Consider the following 23,975-nt stretch of genomic DNA (forward strand, 5'->3'; position numbering starts at 1 on the left):
GTAAGTTCTCATTGGAATCTAGCATTACGTTGCATGGTTAGAAATAAATCAAGCAGTTTGTGGTAACGATCTATAGTAAGGAGCGACCCGGCTCAAAAGTAACTGAAACTCTAAAAAACGGAATTTTGATACCAACAGTTACATCAAAAGAATCAAATTTAATGCTGATTTTAAATATATAAATTTCATCAAGTTTAGTCTTACCCATCAAAAGTTAAAAGCCTGAGAATATTTGCCTTATTTTAGAAAATAGGGGGAAACATCCCTTAAAAGTCATAGAATCTTAACGAAAATCACACCATCAGATTTAGCGTATCAGAGAACCCTACCGAAATGTGGAATTTTGTATGTTTTGCCACAGAAAAGGTCACAGATGCGTGATCTTGAAATCTTGATTGTTTGTTTTTTGTTTTTGTTTTCCCCAGGGGTGATCGTATCGATCCAGTGGTACTAGAATATCGCGATAGGGCCCATTCTAACAGAAGTTCTAGTGCCCTTTTTAAGTGACCAAAAGTTTGGAGGGCACCTAGGCCCCCTCCCACGCTCATTTCCCCCCAAAATAACCGGACCAAAATTCTGCGATAGCCATTTTATTCAGCATAGTCAAAAAACCTAAAAACTATGTTTTTAGGGACGACATACTCACCCAAGGTCCCCGTGGGAGGGGCTTCAAGTTACAAACTTTTGACCAGTGTCTACACATAGTAATGGTTATTGGAAAGTGTACAGACGCTTTCAGGGGATTTTTTTGGTTTGGGGGAGGGTTTGGGGGAGGAGGTTATGCAGCGGGAACTTTCCATGGAGCAATTTGTTATGGGGGAAGAGAATTTCCATGAAGGGGATGTAGGATTTTTTTAGCTTTTTTTAAAGAGCAATGAAAAAAATAAATTTGAAAAAGTTTCTTCAGTTAAAAGTAAGGAGCAACACTGAAGCTTAAAACGAACAGAAATTATTACACATATGAGATGTTCACCTCTTCCTAATACCTTTCTCTTTACGCTAAAGTAATTTTATTTATTTCAACTATTTATTCTACGGCCTTTTTGACTCAGGGGTCATTCTTAAGGAATTGGGACAAAATTTAAGCTTTAGTGTAAGAGCGAGGTATTGAGGAGGGGGCGAAATCCCTCATATCTATATATATATAAAAATAGGTTGTTTGTGTACTGACGTCATGTTTGTCCACTGTCGACTGACGTCATGTTTGTCGAATGACGTCATTATAAGGATTGAGCATTATGCCGTCATGAAGTTGTTTGTCGACTGACGTCATGTTTGTCGACTTTATATGACGTCATTATAAGTATATAAGAAGGCCTTTCAAAGAGCAATTTTTAATATAGGTCTTAAAATGACAGAAAAAACAGAAAAGGAAGCTGCTCAAAGAGTTAATTCAAAGAAAAATTTTACTATAAATCCTACAATGGCAGAAGAAACAGCCGAGGAAGCTGCTCAAAGAGTTAATGCCAAAAACCTTGCGGCTAATAGAGAATGTAAGAAAAGAAAGCGTGCCGAGGAATCACAACAACAGCGTGAAAACAGGCTTGCGTCTCAAAGAAAAATTACTAAAAGAAAGCGTGCCGAGGAAGCTGCTCAAAGAGTTAATTCAAAGAGAAATTTTAGTATAAATCCTACAATGGCAGAAGAAAAAGCCAAGGAAGCAGATCAAAGAGTTAATGCCAAAAGGCTTGCGGCTAATAGAGAAAGTAAGAAAAGAAAGTGTGCCGAGGAATCGCAACAACAGCGTGAAAACAGGCTTACCTCTCAAATAGAAACTACCAAAAGAAAGCGTGCCGAGGAATCACAAGAGCAACCTGAAAATTATTGCCTGGCATTCAGGTACAGCCCAGTCGATGATTATAGCTTGAGTAGATGTGTTCAAATTGGGACTATGTCTAAAATTTGTCCCTATTGCAAGGCCTTGAATTTTAATGGTGAAACAATGGGAATGTGTTGCGCCTCAGGAAAAGTTAAACTTCCTTAACTGGCTGCACCACCAGAGCCATTGAAGACTTTGCTTACTGAAAATACGTCAGAATCTAAGCGTAATGACGTCGTTTGGTGCCCAAATCGAAAATCAAGATCAATTTATGCCTACTTTCAAAGTAATAAGGCAAATTTATGATAGAGCAGGGTCCCTTCTACCATTCTCAAGCAAGAATCATAAATTTTTACAACTGTACTTCATCAGTGATAGAAATTCTGAATTGAATGCACGTTGCGAAATTTCTCCCGATGTTGAAAGGACTATCGTTTCCCAATTGCAACATCTTTTCCACGAAAATAATAATTTAGTGTGTCTGTTCAAAACAGCAATCGATTTGATGCCTACTGATACGCATAAAATTGTTATTTCCGCTGACAAAACGCCTACTGGCAAACATGTGCGTAGATATAATGCTCCAACTATCGACTAGGTGGCAATCGTTATGGTCGGTGATCAGTTTTTACCTCGAGATATTATTCTTCATAAGCGAAACGCTCAGTTGGTAAGAATTGCTGAAACTCATCAAAAAGAAAAAAGAAAAACTAAAAAAAAAAGAAAAAACTAAAAACGAAAAAACTAAAAAAGAAAAAAAAACTAAAAAAGAAAACAAATTAATAAAAAGAATAAACTGAAAAAAAGAAAAACTATATATATATATCTGTAGCATTGGTGATTTCTCTTTTCATGATATATATATGTATCTATCTATATTCACAGGTGGGACACAGGGACACAACTACAATGGCGCGTAACTAATATGGCGCGTAACGACTTACGCGCACGGGGGGCTTGGGGGGGGGGGGCGCGAAGCGCCACACCAACAGCTAGTACATAATAAAAACAAACGAATTTAGAAGTTGACTACGTAATTTAATTCGTAAGTTACGTATATTTTTACTAATAATAACGTTCGTAAAATTAATAGTTGTAGTTGGCTTTTTAAGTAAACAAAAAATTGGAGGGTAACTAGGCCTACTCCCCCGCTCCTCTTTTTCTCAGAATCATCCGATCAAAAGTATGAGAAAACCATTTAGCCAAAAAACAAATTAATATAAAAATTGCGTTTTAGTTATTCATGTGCGGAGAGCCAAAATCAAAATATGCGTTAATTCAAAAACGTTCAGAAATTAAATAAAAAAACAAGTTTTTCTAACTGAAAGTAAGGAGTGACTTTTAAACTTAAAACGAACAGAAATTACTCCGTATAGGAAAGGGGCTGTTTACGCTAAAGTATTTTACTGTTTTAAAAAGTAAAGTTAAGAGAAAGAGTCAAACTTTAGCGAAAAGTGCGGGGTGCTGAGGAGGGAGAAGCTCCTTTCGTATACGGAGTAATTTCTGTTCGTTTTAAGTTTTAATGTCACTCCTTAGTTTCAATCAGAAAAACTTGTTTTTTTTTATTTAATCAGATACAAGAAACGATTAAGCTCAATGTCTGTTGAACAGTAGCGTTTACCATATAATTTTCACAACTAGATAAAAATAGATCTGGGCATAATATTTTATAGGCGCATTATATAACAAGATTGTTGTATTTTTTTATTTGGAAAAAAAATTATCCTTGAAATAATATTGAGACCATATCTTCTGACCTAACTTTATCTTCTGATCCTCCCTCAACCACCCCACCTCTAACTACCAAATTTTCAGTGCACTGGTAGGCACGTAATACTTTACTTTGAACTGGAATTGTTTGACAGGAATTTACTACATGTATTATCGGAGGAACGAAGTGTGTCAGAACCCTCCCATCACCACTTTTATTGAAGCTTTTTAGCGAAAGGTTGGTATATTGCATTTTCTTTGAACTAGAATCTTGATAGAATTATTGGCCCACAAAGTTGCAGGAAAACATTGACCCGTGACCCCTCCAAATAAAAGGCTACAAAATAATTCTTTCCCCACACAAGGTTTTATCACGAATGTCCTTAGATCTACTGATGTTTTTTTTTTTTTTTTGCAAGTATAAAAAAGTTATAAAAAGGTTTGAGCTGAGAGCTTGCGGCACATGGGTTTGTTTATTTAAACAATCCAATAAATAACTTTTTCCCTTTTAAACCGCTTTAAAATCTGAGTTTAGGGATTTCTCCACCTTTATTTTTATCAAAATTAAAAAAAAACTAGTCAGATGCATCCTATACAAAATAGTTTCAATTCTTATGGAAAAAAGTGAAAAAATTAGTTTTTTTTCACGATTCAACATGGTAGTAAAGACGAAAATGTGCTATTGCCCTTAAAACTTCATCGAGAAACCATAAGAAAAATCTTGTGTTTAACTTACTTTAGAAATAACATTAGCTAAACAGTCAAATAGATCGTGGTAACAAACTGTAGCAAGGAGCGACCCGGTTCAATAGTAACCGAAACTCTAAAAATCGGAATTTTGATAACAATAGCTACATCAAAAGAATTGTATTTTTATGCCGATTTTAAATATATAAGTTTTACCTAGTTTAGTCTTACCCATCAAAAGTTACGAACCTAAAAAAAATTTACCTTATTTTAGAAAATTGGGAGAAACGACCCTAAAAGTCATAGAATCTTAATGAAGAATCTTAAATCACAAAATGAGATTCAGCGCATCAGAAAACCCTACTGTAAAGGTTTCCAGCTCCTATCTACACTTTGACCATTGTTTACATAAAGTAATGGGTATTGGGAAGTGTACAGACGTTTTCAGGGGGACTTTTTCGCTTGGAGGGGGGTGGTAAAGGGGAGAGGGTTACGTGGGAGGATCTTTACGTTGAGCAATTAATCATGAGGGAAAAGAATTTCCATGAAGGGGCGCAGGATTTTCTAGCATTATTCAAAAAAAAAAGGAAAAATAAATAAAAAAAAGTTTTTTTAACTGAAAATAAGGAACAACATTAAAACTTAAAGCAAATAGAAATTATTACTTATATAAGGGGGTTCGTTTCTTCCTCAATACCTCACTCTTTACGCTGAAGTATTTTTCGGTAATTTCAACTGTGTATTCTACGGCCTCTGTGATTGAGGGGTCATTCTTAAAGAATTGGGAAAAATTCAAGCCTTAGTGTAAACAGCGAGGTATGGAAGAGGGGGCGAACCCTCTCATATACGTAATAAAAATATACAAATATAGATGTTATGTAAGTTAATTCGTAAGTTACGTATATTTATTGCTAATAAAAACGTTCGTAAAAAAATAAATGTTCTAGTCGCCTTTTTAAGTAACCAAAAATTGGAGGGCAACTATACCTCCTCCTGCACCCCTTTTTTTTCAAAATTGTCCAATTAAAACTTTGAGAAAACCATTTATAAAAAAAAGTAATATACAAATTTCGTTTTAAATATTCATGTGTGGTGAGCCAGAACCAAAACATGCATTAATTCTAAAACGTTAAGAAATTAAATAAAAAAAAGTTTTTAAACTGCAAATAAGGAGTGACATTAAAGCTTATAAAGAACAGAAATTATTCCGTATATGAAAGGCGTTGTCCCCTCCTCAACACCTCGCTCTTTACGCTACAATTTTTTATTGTTGTAAGAAGTAGAGTTGGGAGAAAGAGTCAAACTTTAGCGTAAAGAGCGGGGCGTTGAGGAGGGGACACCCCCTTTCATATACGAAATACTTTCTGTTCGCTTTAAGTTTTAATGCCGTTCCTTACTTGCAGTTAATTTTTTTTTATATATATAAGTAAAAATCCATGAGTATTGTATATATGTTACGCAAATGTCCGAAATTTGGGAATGGAGACATTCACCGGTTTTTTGTCCTCGGATTCAGTCAGCGTTGCCAGCCAATTATTTAATTAATGCAAGGTTTGATGATGACAGGTTAGATTGCACTAACTTTGATAAGGTTAGGTTAGCATAGGTTTTTAACCCATTTCTGATATATATATATATATATATATATATATATATATATATATATATATATATATATATATATGTTTTGGGGATAAAACAATCCCAAAAACAGATCCAAGGTTTTTTTTTCTATGTCTTTTCAATCTGCGATATATTTAAAATAGCCTCGAAAACTCACTCATTCCTCGTACTACGTTAACTTTGATCCGTTTTCAGTAGTTCTACTTTCTCTTTAAAAAAAAATAATACGAATTTTCTACGGAACATAAAAAGCAGTAGCCTCTTATTCCCCTGAGTAAAACTCATCGAAAAAAGTCTTACAAAGTAAAAACATCTACCTCCTATAGCTTTAATCGGCTTATCTAGCGATTTTGAAGTAACCCTCTTTTAGACTAAGAGGCAAAATATAATCTGCAGATCAAGTTGGTTTTAATTACTTTTTAAGGGCATTGTTCGGTATTTAAGTCTTTTTATCTTTTGAAAATGTAAGCAGTGCTAAGTCTTCATTATTAGCATAAAAAGCTATAGTACTAAATAGATTAATTGAAAACTTAGTCGAATTCACGATGAGAAAATAAAAAACATTTAGTGGAAGCTCTTTCCAGTTGACAAAATATATATGGCAGCCTTCACATAATACAGTCAAGACCGTATCTAGAGGCGGGGGATTAATGCTAGGAGTGAACTTCCTCCCCCCTCCGAACTGTCCGTCAGACTCGTAAAAACGTAACAAAAATGAATATAGGCAAATTTGGTACGTTTTTTATTTTTTTGTCCCTCCCCCACAAAAATTTTTATACCCCCCCCCCCGATAAAAAATCCATGATACGATCCCGGATGTTGTTTAAATAGATTACGTCAAAGCTGACCTCTTAGACATTCTAAGGCACCTAGGAGTTCAAGAAGGAGTCTTTAACTGTCCCTATCGTTTACATCTACTATTATTTCCTCTCATTTTACAAGGCTGGACCTATGGCTTTGACTGTAGTGGCTTTAGGTTATCAAATATACTGGCAAACTTATCCTTTCAATATAGGATGTACAGGGGTTACACGCAACGGAAGCTAACTGTTTTCTAGTGATAAACTACGTGTGGGAATTATAATATAGTTTTTGTAAACTTTAAAGGATCTGTAATTTGTTTCGTGCGTATGTTTCTCTCAGAGATATATGTTACTAGGAAGTGTTGCCCATGGTGATAGAAGATATACTTTACAAACTGTGTTACCAAATAATTCTTAAGATTTGACACAAGAAAAAAACTAACAAAAGACAGAAAAAAAAAATCTAGGTATAATATAGACCAAGAAATTTTTATGCCAAAGTAAAAAAAAGAAATGAACTAATGTTCATTCCTTTGAATGAAGCATTAGCAGCTAATGTTGCTGTTCAGGAAATGTTTTAAGCAATGTCGATGTTAATAGAATGATATAGAAGACACGAAGGGTCATGACACGACCATTACTTGAGGCAACCGTGTTGATAGGAAAACATGAGCCAGTAACATAGATCGACACCTATAGAACAAATACCTATGTATGTAGTATATCCACACCCCCCCAAGTGCCAATAACCTGGTATGTAATGTATGAGCAACAAGAATACAATATTTTTTATGTGCAGCAAAGTATCCTTGGTTATTCCAACAAGAAAAAAATATAGGGAAAATTCGCCCCACCTCTCGTAGCCCAATTTGAAAGAAGCATTAAGAGGAACGAAATCAAATTTATCGCATTTTCTAGGGTATCGTTAGCAAGCTGTTTGCTCGACTTTAAAGGCATCATAAGGACCCGCCGGGGTACTGGAGACCCAATTTTTGCCAGAATCAAACCCTCAGCCATGAAACAGGATAGAATTGCCAAAATTTTAAATGTAGGCTAATTCATCACCGTTGTAATTGACCCTGAAGATATAATATGGAATACTTGTTGAACTTCAGGCTTAATTTACTTGACGTCTCACTGCTATTTCAACAGCTGGAGATAAGTATTTGGCTAGATGTTGCCGACACAACCAATTCCATTAGTAGATAATGATGAAAATATTACTGGGACAAAAACATCAAATATTCAACTTAATGACAAATATGAATTTGAAGCATAACACGAATCCATATTAGAAGTATACTATACAGTAGTCCTGATCTTACACCCTTATTTTAGCACTATAGCTTGCCTATACTCCAGACAGGATAACTTCCCTGTACTAAACTAGAGCACTGACCTACTTACATAACCAGCTACCCAGACAGATATCCGACGGTTTTGGGTGAATGACCTACATATTCCTGTCAGGACATGATTGGCAAATATTCGATCCTTAGTCGTGAATTTTCCTATTAGAAAAATAATACTTTAAGGGACTTTTTCTTAGTTATAATTTTTTGGACTCAGATCTTCCTAGTTGTCAAAAACAAAACCTAAGTTTCTTAAATGATCAAATATTTTCAGTAAATCAGATATATTTCAACCATGTGTGTTCATATTTGTCAAAGCTACAACCAGTTCTTTTTAAATTTGCAAGTATTATCAGTAAAACAGATGTATCTTAACCGTGTGTGTTCTTAGTTATCAAAATTAATACCCAAGTTTCTTAAATGATCAAATATTTACAATAAATCAGATATATCTTAATGATATGTATTCTTTTTTGTGAAAACTAAAACCCTAGTTTCTTAAATAATCAAATATTTTTAATAAATCATATGTATCTTAACCATGTGCGTTCTTATTTGACATAAATAAAACCAAAATTTCTTAAATGATGAAACATTATTAATAGAGTCAAATGTATGTTAACCCTGTGCATTCTTACTTTTCAAAACTAAAACCCAAGTGTCTTAAATGATTTAATATTTATAATAAATAAGATATATCTTAACCATGTGTATTCTTATTTGTCAAATCTAAAGCCCAAGTCTATTAAATGATCATAATTTTTTTTTTTTAATAAATCAGATATATCATAATTCGTCTGTATTTTTTTTTTGTCCCAAGTCTTCTTAGATGATCAAATACTAATAGATCAGAGATATCTGAATCGTCTGCATACTTTAGTCAGAACTAAAACCCATGTTTTGTAAATTATATAAATTAATAATAAATTATATGTATTTTAATCCTGTGCATTCTTATTTTGTCAAAAGTAAAACTGAAGTTTCTTAAATGATCAAATATTTATAATAAATGAGAGGGATTTTAATTTTGTATGCTTTTCTTCATCAGAACTAAAACAAAGTTTCTTAAGTGATTAAATATTTATAATAAAATATGATGTATTTTAAACGTGTGTATTCTTATTTGCCAAAACTAAAAACGTTTCTTACGTGATCATACATTTTCAATTAATCAGACGTATTTTAAACGTGTGTATTTCTATTAGTCAAAAATAGAATCAAAGTTTTTTTTTTAATTATCTAACATTTTTAATAAATCACATGTATTTTAACCGTGTGCATTTTTATTTGTCAAAACTAAAAGCCGGGGTTCTTAAATGACCAAATATTTTTATTAATCAGATCTATCTTGACCATTGTATCTTATTATTTGTCAAAACTGCAACCCGAATTTGTTTATAGTAAAATGTTTATAGTAAATCAGATTTATTATAGCCCTGTGTATTCCTATTTCTGAAAACTAAAACCTTATTTCTGAATACTAAAATCAGATGTACTTTAAATGTGTGTCTTCTTATTTGTCAAAACTAAAGGCCACGTTTCTTAAATGATCGTATATTTTAAAATTAGATGTATCTTAACCATGTGTATTTTTAGTAGTCAAAAATAAATCCAAGTTCCTTAAATGATCAAATATTTTCAAAAATTCATAGGTATCTGAACCGTGTGTATTCTTATATGTAGAAACTAATGCCCCAGTTTCTCAAATGATCAAATATTATTAGTAAAGTCAAATGTATCTTAACCATGTTTATTCTTGTTTGTCCAAACTAAATCCCAAGTTTCTTAAATGATGAAATATTTTTATTAAACTGATGCTCATCAGTGAGTTTGGTTAGTTTATCGTTCAATTAATTCGATGATTCGTTATTATGCTAAAAATTTCTGCTAAAATTTGTCCAATGCTAAAATTTCTGCTGAACTATACCCCACTACTTCTAATTCCCGCTTCATATGTTTCTAACTAAATAAAAATCCGTTTCATATCTCAAAATCTTTTCTAATATTACGAAACATCTTGATGCAGTACGTTATCAAAATCTCGATTGATATAACGAGAAGCCTCTATGATAATATTAAAATCATATATTTTGACAAATTAGAACACATAAGGTTAAGAAAAATCTGTTTTATGAAAAATCTTTGATCATTAAAAAAATTTAAGATTTTAGTTTTGAAAAATAAGAACACACACGCTTAAGTTACATCTAGTTGATTAAAAATATTTGATTGTTTAAGAAACCTGGGTTTTAGTTTAGACAAACAAGATTACACACGGTTAAGATACATTTGGTTTATTAGCTACATGTGAGTCCAAAAACTTTGAAGTCAAACAAAAAAATTTGAGCCCGCTAGTAGTATCTATGTCTCTGAAAATTTCTTCTCTTACATCTTCGACTTTTTAAAAAACATTCTAAATGCTCGACTTGCTAGCGTACCGTAAAAATAATGGAAGCATTATAAAGTATTGCATAAAATATTTTTATTTAAACAACGACATGTAGAATATCATAAAAAAAATTAATTGAATGTTTTAATTCCGCAAAATCTTTGGTAATATCAAACAATATTCTGGTAATATTGCGCAAGATTTAGAAATGCTTGGCTAAAATTTTTATCAATATCACAACTTATTACCATACGACATTCTTTCAAAACAAATCACTTGACAGAACCAGCTGCTAATAGCCTAAAAATTCTTGAGTTTCAAAATTTCTTGAGTCCCAGAATATTCCAAAAAATTTGAATCTCAAAATTTTGTTAAAAAATAAGTCCAAAAAAAGAAATGAATGTAGCTACAAACATTATTTTTCTAATAGGAGAAATCATAACTAACATATTTATATCAGCCCCATTTCATACTTTGAAATTTTCACTAGTAAATTTATTTTGCTTGAAGTATATTTTATGTCATTTTAAGACATGAAAGAAAGTTGAAAAAAATTTGAAGTAAAAAAAATTAAGTTAAAAAAAATAAGAACTAGAAATGGGGGCAAAAAGTTGGAGGATAGAGACATTTGGGGCTCCTTGGTGGTTGGACATGGATGAGCAGGATCTGCCACAATCTTTTCAAAAGACAAAAAACTATATTCATTTCATTGTCATGACTTGAATATTAAGTTTTATAATAACTCGATGTTGCTTTTATTCAATTAAATAAAAAAAACTAGTTTTTTTAACTGAAAGTAAGGAGCGACATTAAAACTTAAAACGAACAGAAATTACTCCGTATATGAAATGGGTTGTCCCCTCCGCAATCCCTCGCTCTTTACGCTAAAGTTTGACTCTTTGCCACAATTCTGCTTTTTAATACAATTAAAAGCTTTAGCGTAAAGAGCGAGGGATTGCGGAGGGGACAACCCATTTCATATACGGAGTAATTTCTGTTCGTTTTAAGTTTTAATGTCGCTCCTTACTTTCAGTTAAAAAAACTAGTTTTTTTTTATGTAATTTCTGAACGTTTTTGAATTAATGCATGTTTGATTTTGGCTCTCCACACATAAATTATTAAAATGAAATTTGCATATTAATTCCTTTTTTGGCTAAATGGCTTTCTCTTAGTTTTGATCAGACGATTTTGAGAAATAAGGGATGGGAAAGGAGGCCTAGTTGCCATGCAATTTTTCGGTTACATAAAAAGGCAACTATAAATTTTTATTTTTAACGAATTTTTCTATTAGTAAAAAATATACGTAACTTAAGAATTATCTTACGTAACAAACTTTTATATTCTTTAATTTTTATTATGTATATGAGAGGGTTTGTACCCTCGTTAATACCTCGTTCTTTACACTAAATCGCAAGTTTTGTCCCAATTCTTTAAGAATGACCCCTGAATCAGAAAGGCCGTAGAATGAATAGTTGAAATTACTAAAAATACTATAGCATAAAGAGCGAGGTATTTATCTCCTCCTAAATACCTCGCTCTTTATGCTAAAGTATTTTTAGAACCCCTCACATGCGTAATAATCTCTGTTCGTTTTAAGTTTCAATGCTACTCTTTACTTTCAATTGAAAAAAAATTTCCATGTTTACTTTTTCATTGTTTTTTTATAGTAATTTTAGAAAATCCTGCGCCCTTTTCATTGAATTTCTGTTCCCCCATGACACATTTCTCCATGGAAAGATCCTCCCACATAGCCCCCTCCCCTCTACCCCACCCCCAAAACCAAAAACAAATCCCCTGAAACCGACTGTACACTTCCCAATAACCATTATTATATGTAAACACTGGTCGAAGTTTGTAAGTTGCAGCCCCAACCCCAGGGACTTTGGGGGAGTAAGTCATTCCCAAAGACATAGTTATTATGATTTTTGACTATGCGGAACAAAATGGCTATCTCAAAATTTTGATCTGTTGACTTTCGAGAAAAAATGAGCGTGGGAGGGGCCCTAGGTGCCCTCCAATTTTTTTGGTCACTTAAAAAGGGCACTAGAACTTTTCATTTCCGTTAGAATGAGCCCTCTTGCGACATTCTAGGACCACTTGGTCGATACGATGACCCCTGGGGAAAAGAAAAAAAAAAAAAAAAAAAAAACAAACAAATAAACACGCACCCGTGATTTGTCTTCTGGCAAAAAATACAAAATTCCACATTTTTGTAGATAGGAGCTTGAAACTTCTACAGTAGGATTCTCTGATACGCTGAATCTGATGGTGTCATTTTCGTTAAGATCCTACGACTTTTAGGGGGTGTTTCCCCCTATTTTCCTAAATAAGGCAAATTTTCTCAGGCTCGTAACTTTTGATGGGTAAGACTAAACTTGATGAAACTTATATATTTAAAATCAGCATTAAAATGCAATTCTTTTGATGTAGCTATTGATATCAAAATTCAATTTTTTAGATTTTTGGTTACTATTGAGCCGGATTGCTCCTTACGTTACCACGTAAGTGGTAACGTAAGCTCCTTACGTTACCTCCTTACGTTACCTCCTTCGTTACCACGAACTGTTTGAAAGATCGAATATTTGCTAAACATGTCCTGACAGAAATATGCAATTTATTCATCTAAAAGTGTCAGATACCTGTCTGTGCTGCTGGTTATATAAGTAAGTCAATACTCTAGTTTAGTATAGGGAAGGTTTCCTGTATGTAGTATCGGCAAGCTTTAGTGCCGAAATAAGGGTGCCAAATAGGCAAGATTTAGTGCCCACTTATTTTTTTAAATTTTGCTGATTTTACGAATTTTCATCCAAAATGAATTCGAGTAATATTTTTAAAATACCTATTTTAAATTCTGTACTTCCTACAATCAAATGTTTTTCCTTTCTAGGTCAATGGAGGGTCATCGAACGGCGTTTAGCTTCTGATTCTTATACTCTGAAAAATTTACTGCCAGGAAATTTGTATTTAGTTTTGGTCAGAGCAGAAAACTCACACGGACTTAGTTTGCCATCACCAATATCTGACTGGATTGAAATAACTGAATCATTAGTTGACGATGCGGATGAAGGTGAGAGGGAACAGACCCGTGAAGCTTTGGCAGGTCAAGTGTTAAGGCTTGATAAAGTAGTGTCTATTAATGCTACTTCAGTCCAGGTTATCTGGGAGGTAAGTTGTCTCAATATATCGGTTTATTTAATAAAAAAAAGTTTTTTTTTACATAAAGTAAAGAGCGAAATTTAAACTTAAAAATAATATAAATTATTTCATATTTGAAAGGGGCTGTCCCTCCTCAATGCCTCGCTCTTAACGCTAAAGCTTTTTTTAAGACTAGAGTTGTGACAAAGAATCAAACTTTAGTATCAAAAGTTACGACCCTTAGAAAATTTGCCTTATTTTTGAAAAACAGGGTAACATCCCCTAAAAGTTATAAATTCTTAACGAAAATCACACCATCATATTCAGCATATCAGAGAACCCTACTGTAGAACGTTCAAGCTCCTATCTATAGAAATATCGAATTTTATGTTTTTTTGCTAGAAAAAAGATCACGGATGCGTGTTTATATATATATATATTTTTTTCCAGGGGTGATCTTATCGATCCAGTGATCCTAGAATATTGCGAGAGGTCTCATTCGTACATAAACTAGAATTTCTAGTTCCCTTTCAAGTGACGAAAAATTGGAGGGTAACTAGGCCCCTCCCACCTCGTTTTTCTCAAAGTCACCCAATCAAAATTTTGAGATAGCCATTTTGTTCAGCATAGTCAAAAAATATGATAAGTATTTCTTTAAGGATGAGTTAATTTCTCAAAGTCTCTGGGGGGAGGGCTTAAAGTTGGGAACTTTGTCCATTGTTTACATATTAAAGGAAAAAAAGTTTTCAACTTGAAAAAAAAAGTTTTTTCAACTGAAAGTAAGGAAAAATATTAAAACTTAAAAGGAGCAGAAATTATTACGTATACGAGAGGTCTTCCCCCTCCTCTACACCTCGCTCTTCATGCTAAAGTTTTTTGGCATTTGTAAAAAAGTTACTTGCTGTTTTAATAAAACGCCACTTGTGTTTGAGGAGTCGTTTTAAGAATTAGGACAAAATTTAAAACTTTAACGTAAAGAGCGTGGTGTTGAGGAGGAGGCAACCCCCCTTGTATATGTAATAATTCTTGTTATTTTTAAGTTTTAATAATGCTCCTTAATTTCAGTTGAAAAAACTTGTTTTTCTATTTAATTTCTGATCGTTTTTTAAATAAAGCCAGGAAATCTGGCTTCACCTCCACAGAAAAATCCCCCTGTGAAATATCCTCTGGAAAATACAATCCTGGTGAAAATTTACCGGGACAATTATCCTTAACACTTCCAAGCATGAAACTGAGCCAGTAGATAGAAAGCAAGATATGTACAGAAATTTTGTATAGGAATTCTGGAAAATTTCCCCTTTTCAACTTGAAGACCTTTTCCCAAGGGATCTGGGGTTTCATGTTATCTCCAAAGACATTATGTTTTAGGCCTTTCAACGATGTTGAACAAAATAGCTGTCTCAGATTTTTGGTTAGGGGAATTTGGGGAGAAAGTGGTGTGGGAGTGGGCCTGGTTGCCCTCCAATTTTTTTGGTAACTTAAAAAGGGCACTAGAACTTTTGATTTCCGTTAGAATAAGCCCTTTTCCGATGTCTTGGCCCACTGGGCTGATATGATCACCCCTGGGCAAAAAAATAAATAAATAAACACGCATCCGTGATCTTTCTTCTAATATGGAGCACAAAATTCCACATTTTTGCAGATAGGAGCTTGGAGCTTCTATAATAGGGTTCTTTTAATGCGCTGAATTTGATGGTATGATTTTATTATGATTGTATGAGTTCTAAGGGCGTTTCAGCCATTTTTTTGAAAATCAGGCACATTTCTCAGGCTCTTAACCTTTGATGGGTAAGACTAAACTTAACACAACCAATGTATTTAAAATCACCATAAAAGTAATTCTTTTGATATATCTATTGGTATCAAGCTCCGTTTTTTAGAGTTTCGGTTACTATTGAGCCGGGTCGCTCCTTACTTCTTTTGAAGAGGAAAGATAGAATAAAAAGAGACAAAGATAAGAAATTTTAAACCCAATAAGTTTTCGTCTGCATGAATTGCTATGGCTAGCTTCAGTTTACCTTGCTTTAAAAAAGTATTTAATCACCCAACAGCAGTACTCGTGCATCATATTTCGCGTTTATTGATTCTATGTTAAAATATAGAATCAAGAGAATGATAGCTTTGCAAGGTAATCCTACATAAACAAAAAATTAAATAAAGAAGGGCATCACAGAAACCTATAAAACCTATAAAAACCTACAAAACATAAAATTGAATAGCACATCGGACTTAATTGAATTAAATAAAAAAAAGACATGAGTTTCACCTGAATGTAAGAAGAAACATTAAAGCTTAAAACGGACAGAAACTATTAAGTATATGAAGGGGTTCACCCCCTTGTCAATACTCGCTCTTCACGCTGAATATCAAATTTGGTTCCAATTCTTTAAAAATTAGCCCTGAATCACAAAGGCCGTTTAATTAGAATAAATAGCTCTTTTCAAAATATTAAAAAAAACTTTAGCGTAAAGAGAGAGGTATTGACGAAAGGGTGAACCTTCTCATATGTAATAATTTTTGTTCGTATTAAGTTTCAATCCTGCTCCTTACTTTGAGCTGAAGAAACTTGTTTTTTTTTATTATTTCTGATCCTTTTTTAATAATGCTTGGAAATCCAGTGCCCCCTTGATGGAAAATTCAGTTCCCCCATGAAAGGTTTCTCCATGGAAAGATCCTCCTACATAATAAGAAAGGGCTAAGTCCACAACTTGCAGACCTTCCCCCAGAGACTTTGATCAGGTGACTTAGGGTAAAAAGAGGGTGTTGCTCTCCAAATTTCTGGTCATTTGAAAAAGAGCACTAAAACTTTTAATTTACCTTTGAATGAGCCCTCTTGCGACATTCTAGGACCACTGGGTCAATACGATCACCCCTGGGAAAAAAATAAACACGCGTCCTTGATCTTTCTTCTGGCAAAAAAAAATCCCAACATTCCTCATTTTAGCAGATAGGAGCTTGAAACTTCTACAGTAGAGTTTAGTGATACGGTGAATTAAATGGTGAGATTTTCGTTAAGGTTATGTTACTTTCAGGGGGGAGGGGATCCCTTTTTTCGGATATAAGACAAATTTTCTCAGGCCCGTAACTTTTGATGGGAAAAACTAAATTTGATACAAATTATATATTTGAAACTAGCTGTTGGGGTGGCGCTTCGCGCCACCCCAACACCTAGTTGGTGGGGGCGCTTCGCGCCCCCCAAGCCCCCCCGCGCGCGTAAGTCGTTACGCGCCATATTAGTTACGCGCCATTGTAGTTGTGTCCCTATGTCCCACCTGTGAATATAGATATATATATATATATATATATATATATATATATATATATATATATATATATATATATATATATATATATATATATATTATATATGTTTTAAACTACGTAAAACTTGCGAATATACAACATTCTTTGCTGTCCCATTGTCTGTGCATATAAATAGATTGTCAGGTTTACCGACTCTTGAACATGCAACATATAATGGTCCATGGGAAAACAATCCGTATTCAGATCTATACCTCATGATTCTAATGATTGCCCTTGAGCTTTGTTGATGGTGATTGCTAATCGACCATTCCCTGAGTCGCCATCGTCATTTATATATCCCCCTGTGCACCCCGGCGTCCCCTTTGTAGTTATGTCCCTGTGTCCTGGTCGTCATTTATATTCCCTGTGTCCCGGTCGTCATTTGTGTCCCGGTGTTCCAGTCTGTGATTTCTCTTTGAGTGTCCCGGGCGTCATTTATATTCCTTGTGTCCCGGTTTCCCGGTCGTCATTTATATCCCCCTGTGCCCCCCGGCGTCCCCATTGTAGTTGTGTCCCTGTGTCCCGGTCGTAGATTTTTAGATTTTTTAGTTTTTTTATTAGTTTTTAGTTTTTTTGTAGTTTTTACCATTTTTTTAGTTTTTTTAGTTTTTTTTTTTTACTTATGTCCTGGTCGTCATTTATACTCCCTGTGTCCCGGGTGAAATAATTCAGACGTCATATGCGGACAAACACGACGTCACTCGACAGACAGACAGACAGACATAACCCACAAACAACTTATTTTTATATATATTTATTCATATTTTTTTAGTTTTCTTTTTCTCTTTTGTTTTTCAGTTTTTTCCTTTTTTTAGTTTTTTTCTTTTTTAGTTTTTAGTTTTTTTTAGTTTTTTACCTTTTCTTAGTTTTTTTTAGTTTTTTTAGTTTTTTAGCTTTTTTAGTTTTTTTATTAGTTTTTATTTTTTTTGTAGTTTTTGCCTTTTTTTTATTTTTTTCAGTTTTTTAGCTTTTTTAGTTTTTTTTTTCTTTTTAGTTTTTTTTGTAGTTTTTACCTTTTAGTCAGGGAGCCACACGAGAGAAATGTTGATATTTAAGGATTGAGGTGATCAGCAAGCAGCAGAAGGTTTGAGTGTGCAATCTAATGCAATCGACCATGCTGAAAACGAAAATCGGCGTTATATAGTCGACAAATGGGTGCGACATCCACATTTCTTCAAATTCCCTAAAAATCCATCTTAACTGGCAAAAATTATACTAAAATCGATAAAAAATTACAGGTTACTCCAAAATTGTTCAGCTATACATCAGATCGAAGGTAATTAAATAAAGAATCATATTCTCTTTTCAAAACATTTTTATCTTTTGCCGTTCAGTTGTAATCACAAAATTTCGACGAAAAAGTTAACACAATTTATCTCTCTTTTGGATTAATCTTGATCCATCCTGAAAATTTGCCTGACTGAGGTGTATTTTTCTTTAATGGCTTCTGTAGGAAATTTATTGTCCTACAAAATGACTGATCCAGAAATTCTCTAACTCTTCTCGTTTTTGAACTATTGACAGAAAAGCGGATTGACCTAATTTTTAGCTCGGATAAACAGCGGCATCTATCCAGTGTGAATGCGTCAGGGTATCAGATACTTCGGTAACTACGAAAACGACTTTAGACCGTGGTATCAGATACCATCAGGGGCGTCACTAGCCGTTTAGCTTTTGGGGGGGGACGTCCAGTTTGTGCCGACGGACTCAAAAATGTGCCGACAAAAAACACCGTTGCCGATTCGCGTATACAGCAACCTGAATCCTATCTTCCAGTTTTGTTTCTTCTTCAGGTGTCCTTGGAGCAATTTTCGAAAGGAATAATAGGGTTTTGTTACATTTTGCTTAAGAGTACTGTTATTTCAGGAAGAGACGTCTGACGGTTCGACGTCACATATTACGACAAGCATCATTATGCAACCAAACACGGACGGCCCACTAAAGAAAGCGTGTTCTTTGAAGAAAAGTTGGAACAGAAACCCTTCCCTGTCGTCTTCAAATCTGATTCAGTCTGGAAAGTTTGGGAAGATGCACCTCAAGAGAAAAATAGAGGCGACCGATAAATGCAGCGATCTCATTGGTTTGTCAGGTGACCAGAAAGTTCCCGTTTCAGACTTTTTCACGATCTGGCTTCTTTGTAGAGCTTTGCCGATGCAGCTCATTAATGTATCAAGTGACTCGGCAGAATCTCAACCATATTTTGGTTTCAAGTGTTTCTCAGCAGTGTATGGCTGTAAGGCTGATATTCCTGTTACCAGGATCGGATACCTGCCAGTGGTTCCCCACTCTCCCTCGAACCCAGCAGTCGTGGAAGAAGTCATTAAGTCTTTCCAGAAAACTGCCAGAGAACTGGGACTGAGTTACACCGTCGTCACATGTGACCAGGCCGTATATGAAATCGGTCATGCTCTGAGAGTCAGAAATCCTGAAGCATATTCTGATGTTGTCCTCAGAATGGGCGGTCTTCATATTTTAATGAACTTCATGGGTGCCATCGGTCATATAATGAAGTGCTCGGGTCTAGAAGAGGTGATTTACGAGGCTGGAATTCTGTTGGAAGGAACCGCAAAGAAAGTGATGAGTGGTAAACCGTACTATAAAGCTCTCGCTGCTCATACGTTAGTCCTCGAGGCAATATCCATTCTGTACTGGGAAGCTTTCGAAGATTCTTGCGCAGAATCAGACGATTCATCGTGCAACACTATCTTTGAAGAAATGGGAGATTTACTGCAAAACTTGAAGATCTCAAGAGAGGGTGATGAGAACTTGAACTGTCTAAAGGAAAAACTTACCGCATTGTCCCCGTGGTTAGAAAGGTTCGAGACTTCTCGTGCACGCTCAAAAACCCACAAGTTCTGGAAGCAGTACAAAGAAATGGTACTGGTTTTGTGGCAGTTTTTGTACAGTGAAAGATCTGGTGACTGGGATGGCCATCTTGAAGGAGCTAGCAAAATGCTTCCTTATTTAGTTGCATGTGGTCACTATAAGTATGGCACTTGCTTGATTGAGTACCTGGCTGAGATGCAGGGCTTACCTCAAGAAGTAGATCAGGCATTCCACAATGGACTGTTCAATGTGAAGAGGAGGAATGCAAAATTCAACTGCATATCCCCAGACCATGCTGTAGAATCTACCATTAATTTAGATTCAAAAACGGAAGGTGGAATGACGGGTATTACCATGAATGAGTTGGCACTGGTGAAGTGGACTTTAACTCTTCCGTTCTGTGCCTCAGTCTCGTCTACATTCACTGAGATGCTACGCATTGTTCCCCAGACTGAGTTTGACTCCTCTCACCACGAAGATCACCCTTCCTTCGTTCTGCGGCAACACATGGCTGTTGATAAAGTGAAGTCTGTTCTGGAAGCCAGGCTCAATCCCTTTCGATCCACTGACGAAGATATACTGAATATTTATACGCTTGAGACAGTTGATAGTGAGATAGCTGGCAGTCTCCTCAGTGTGCGATCTGTTGGAAGCAGAGCGGTTGATCGCTACTTGGACGGTGAAAAAGGTGCCTTTAGTAAAGTAAAGGTCATGAATAATGAGAAAGCGAAACAGAAAAAAGCAACCAATACTTCTAGTGCTGTAAATAGCCTTACCAATGTTGAACTTCAAACTGTCAAAAGGGTATTGGTGAGTGTTGACTTTACAGGCGAAAGAGGACTTCACCATCTAAATAATTTGCTTTCCCATGAGCTTCTTCCATATGCACCTTCTATATTCCAGAGAAGTGCCATATCTGGAATGGTTTTGCTTCGGACAGGAACAAAGTCAGCTCTTCTGGAGTATTTGAAAACAAAAATCAGCTTGAGCGAGTGGCCCGTTAACCTCGAGATTAGCAGTGAGTCGACTCACTCAAGGGTGGTAGACTTGATGCCCTACCTCAGAAGCCATCCACCAAATCCATCTGAAACCGTTGAGAGCTATGGAAAACGGACATTTTCTACGCTTGTGTCTTTCAACAGCAACGTTAAGGAGCTGCACGTCCTTGCAGATAGATATGATGGGATTTTTGGATATTCCGACGAAGAAGGCAAGGTGATCTGCCTAAAGGACTGCGGTGGTTGCCATGAGCAGCGAGGATGTTCAAACAGGTATCCGGTAGCTCTAGGTAGACACTCAAACTTAGATGACTGGAACTCGTTGCTCTCAAAATTCCAAGATAAAGGCAAGACTGATTGAGCTTCTATTCGGTGAGTTTGAAAACTCAGTTCACCTGCTGCAAGCAGGGTTCACTGTGTACCTCTCAGGAGGCTTTCGAGACCGGATGAGAGTGGTGATGCTCAACAGAAGTGGAAATGCTGATACAAACTTTGAAGAGCGTTTGAGCTGTACCCGTGAAGAGGCTGATACAAGTGTTGTGTTACACATGTTGGACTGTTTGGAGAGGGGTTTCGATGTCGTTTTGGTCGATGCGAATGACACAGACATAGTTGTCGTCTTGCTATATCACTACAAGTTATTCCTTGGGAACCACCCAAATTGTGAAAAGCGGAAAGTTTCTGTCAGGTTCCACAGCTATTTAGTGCCTATACATCGGCTTTGCAGCAATTTACCGAACGATTTTGTTCACTTCATCTGCCTTCTTCATACGCTTTCAGGGTGTGATACCGTGGGTTTCATGTTTTCTAAAGGAAAACGAGTAGTGGCCAAGGCTGTCGAGAAATGGGGATTGGAGAAACCGATTGCTTTGCTTGTCTAAGAGATACAGAAGTAAAAGCTCGACCCTGCGGTTCTAGAAAAATTCAGTGTGATTTGCAAAAAGGTCGTTGTTGCCTCATTCGGAAAAGACCCAGACCACTTTACCTCTCTTAATGAATTAAGAGTGCATTTGTACCCTCGAAAGCGGGAGCTTAAGTATTTGCCACCATCTGACGCTGCCTTTGAGTGTCATGCTAAGCGCGTGTACCTGCAGTTGGACATTTTTTGCAAGCAAATCGAGCAAAGCCACAGTTTCTGGATCCCCTGCAATTTGGCTGGATGTTTCAAGACGGTGGGGTTAGGCCAGTTGTGTCTACCCTTCAGGCATTTCCAGAAGGTGTGGTCCCCCAGTACTGCTCGTGCAAGTGCTGTACAAAACAATGTTCATGTGCTGGAAATAGACCTTGCGATTTACTTTGTGGCTGTGGTGGGAAGTGTTTTATAGACGAGTTTGATATGCTTGATGGATAATTTGATATGCTGAGCTACTTTTTAACTTTTGTAGTAACAAGTGCCGTTCACGAAATCCGTGGCAGGTGTTAGTATAGTAATCTTTTTTTTGTTTATTCAAGCTTATTGAATAATAATCTTGTCAAGTTTACTAATAATTCTGATTAGGAATGAAAGAGAGTTGTAATCAAGGTCATTGTTGAGTATAGTGGCAATCTTCCTGTCTGAGATAATAAAACTATCCACTACCAGCTGAATCTAGGCGTGAAATCTTTTCCAGCGCGAATAAAAAAAAAAAAATAAAAATTGCAAGTTTCAAGGTCATTCGCGATGGTCCCTACTGTACTTGTCACTTCTGGCATCAGTTACGAAAGATTTGGCGATCATTGTGGAAATTTTTCCGAAACGTGATTTAATAGTAAAAAAAACGCGAAATTTTCAATTTTCGGGGTCAAGCACCCCCCGGCCGAGTATATAACGCCCATTTTCGTGATCAGCGCTATCAATTACCCCATATTCCGTTGTCAAAACTTCTGCTGCTCACTGATCACCTACCCGACACATTTTCGTTGAGTGGCTCCCTGACTATTTTTTAGTTTTTTTCTTCTTTTGTATTAGTGTGAAATAATTCAGACGTCATATGCGGACAAACATGACGTCACCTGATCCACACACAGATCCACACACAGACAACTTATTTTTATATATATAGATTAGCGTACAAATCGTATTCTTTTGATACGTCTATTGGTATCGAAATTCCGTGTTCTAGAGTTTCGGTTACTATTGAGCCGTTTTTTTTAATTTATGACTTGCAGTTCGTTACCACGAACTAATTGATTATAGCTTCGTAGTTGAATTGATTGTAATTTTTTTTGTGGATTGCTCTAAATTTTGTATTGTTTTGTATGTTTATTATGCACAATTCACGTCCTAGTTCTTATGGTACTTGGTATCTACCAAGTGACATACAGCGATGGCAAATTCTGTCGGTCTGTCGGTTCGGTTTTGCTACTTTAGGCATTTCCAGGTAAGCTAGGACGATGAAATTTGGCAGGTGTATCAAGGACCAGACCAAATTAAATCAGAAATCGTCGTTTCCCTGATTCGACCATCTGGGGGGAGTGGGGGAAGGTCAAATCGGAAAAATAGAAAAAATAAGGTATTTTTAACTTACGAACGGGTGATCGAATCTTAATAAAATAATTCTGAAAGATTAGGCAAAATCAGGTATTTTTAACTTACGATGGAGTGATCGGATCTTAATGAAATTTCATATTTAGAAGGATCTCGTAAATAAGATCTCTTGCTTAAGTCCTGACCGGATCCAGAGTCATTAAGAGGGAGAATTTGGGGGGCTAAAATCTCAGAAAACGCTTAGAATGGAGGGATTGGGATGAAACTTGGTGGGAAAAATAAGCAGAAGTCCTAGATACGTGATTGGTATAACTGGAAAGGATCCACTCTATTTTGGGGAGTTGTTTTTAATTCTGAAAATTTAGAAACAATGAGATATTTTTAACTTACGAAGGAGTGATCGGATCTTAATTAAATTTCATATTTAGAAGGGCATCGTAACTCGGATCTCTTATTTTAAATCCCGACCGGATCCAGCGTTATTGGGGGGGGGAATCTTGGAAAACACTTAAAGCGGAGAGACTAGGATGAAACTTGGCGGGAAGAATAAAAATATGTCCAAGATACATGACTGCCATAATCGGACTGAATCCACTCTCTTTGGTGGAGTGTGGGGGGGAGGGAGAGGGAGTAATTTGGAAAAATTAAAAAAATGAGGTATTTGTAACTTACGAACAGGTGATCAGATCTTCATGAAATTTGATATTTAGAAGGATCTTGCTTTAGAGCTCGTATTTTAAATCCCGACAAGATCCGGTGACATTGGGGGGAATTCGATAGGGAAACCGGAATTCTTGGAAAACGTGAAAATTGAGGTATCTTTATCTCATGACTGGGAGATTAGATCTTAATGAAACTTGATA

At 35.6% G+C, this 23,975-nt stretch overlaps 1 protein-coding gene across 1 annotated transcript in view; it reads left to right on the forward strand.

The window, feature by feature from the left end:
• Positions 1–23,975, forward strand: part of LOC136026371 (roundabout homolog 2-like) — a 232,894-nt gene that overhangs the window by 120,709 nt on the left and 88,210 nt on the right. Inside the window, exon 10 of the mRNA XM_065702916.1 lies at positions 13,271–13,548. Coding sequence (XP_065558988.1) covers positions 13,271–13,548 — 278 coding nt within the window. The remainder of the gene's footprint in view (positions 1–13,270; positions 13,549–23,975) is intronic.

The sequence above is a fragment of the Artemia franciscana genome, chromosome 4 (genome assembly GCF_032884065.1).
Source record: "Artemia franciscana chromosome 4, ASM3288406v1, whole genome shotgun sequence".
NCBI lineage: Eukaryota > Metazoa > Arthropoda > Branchiopoda > Anostraca > Artemiidae > Artemia > Artemia franciscana.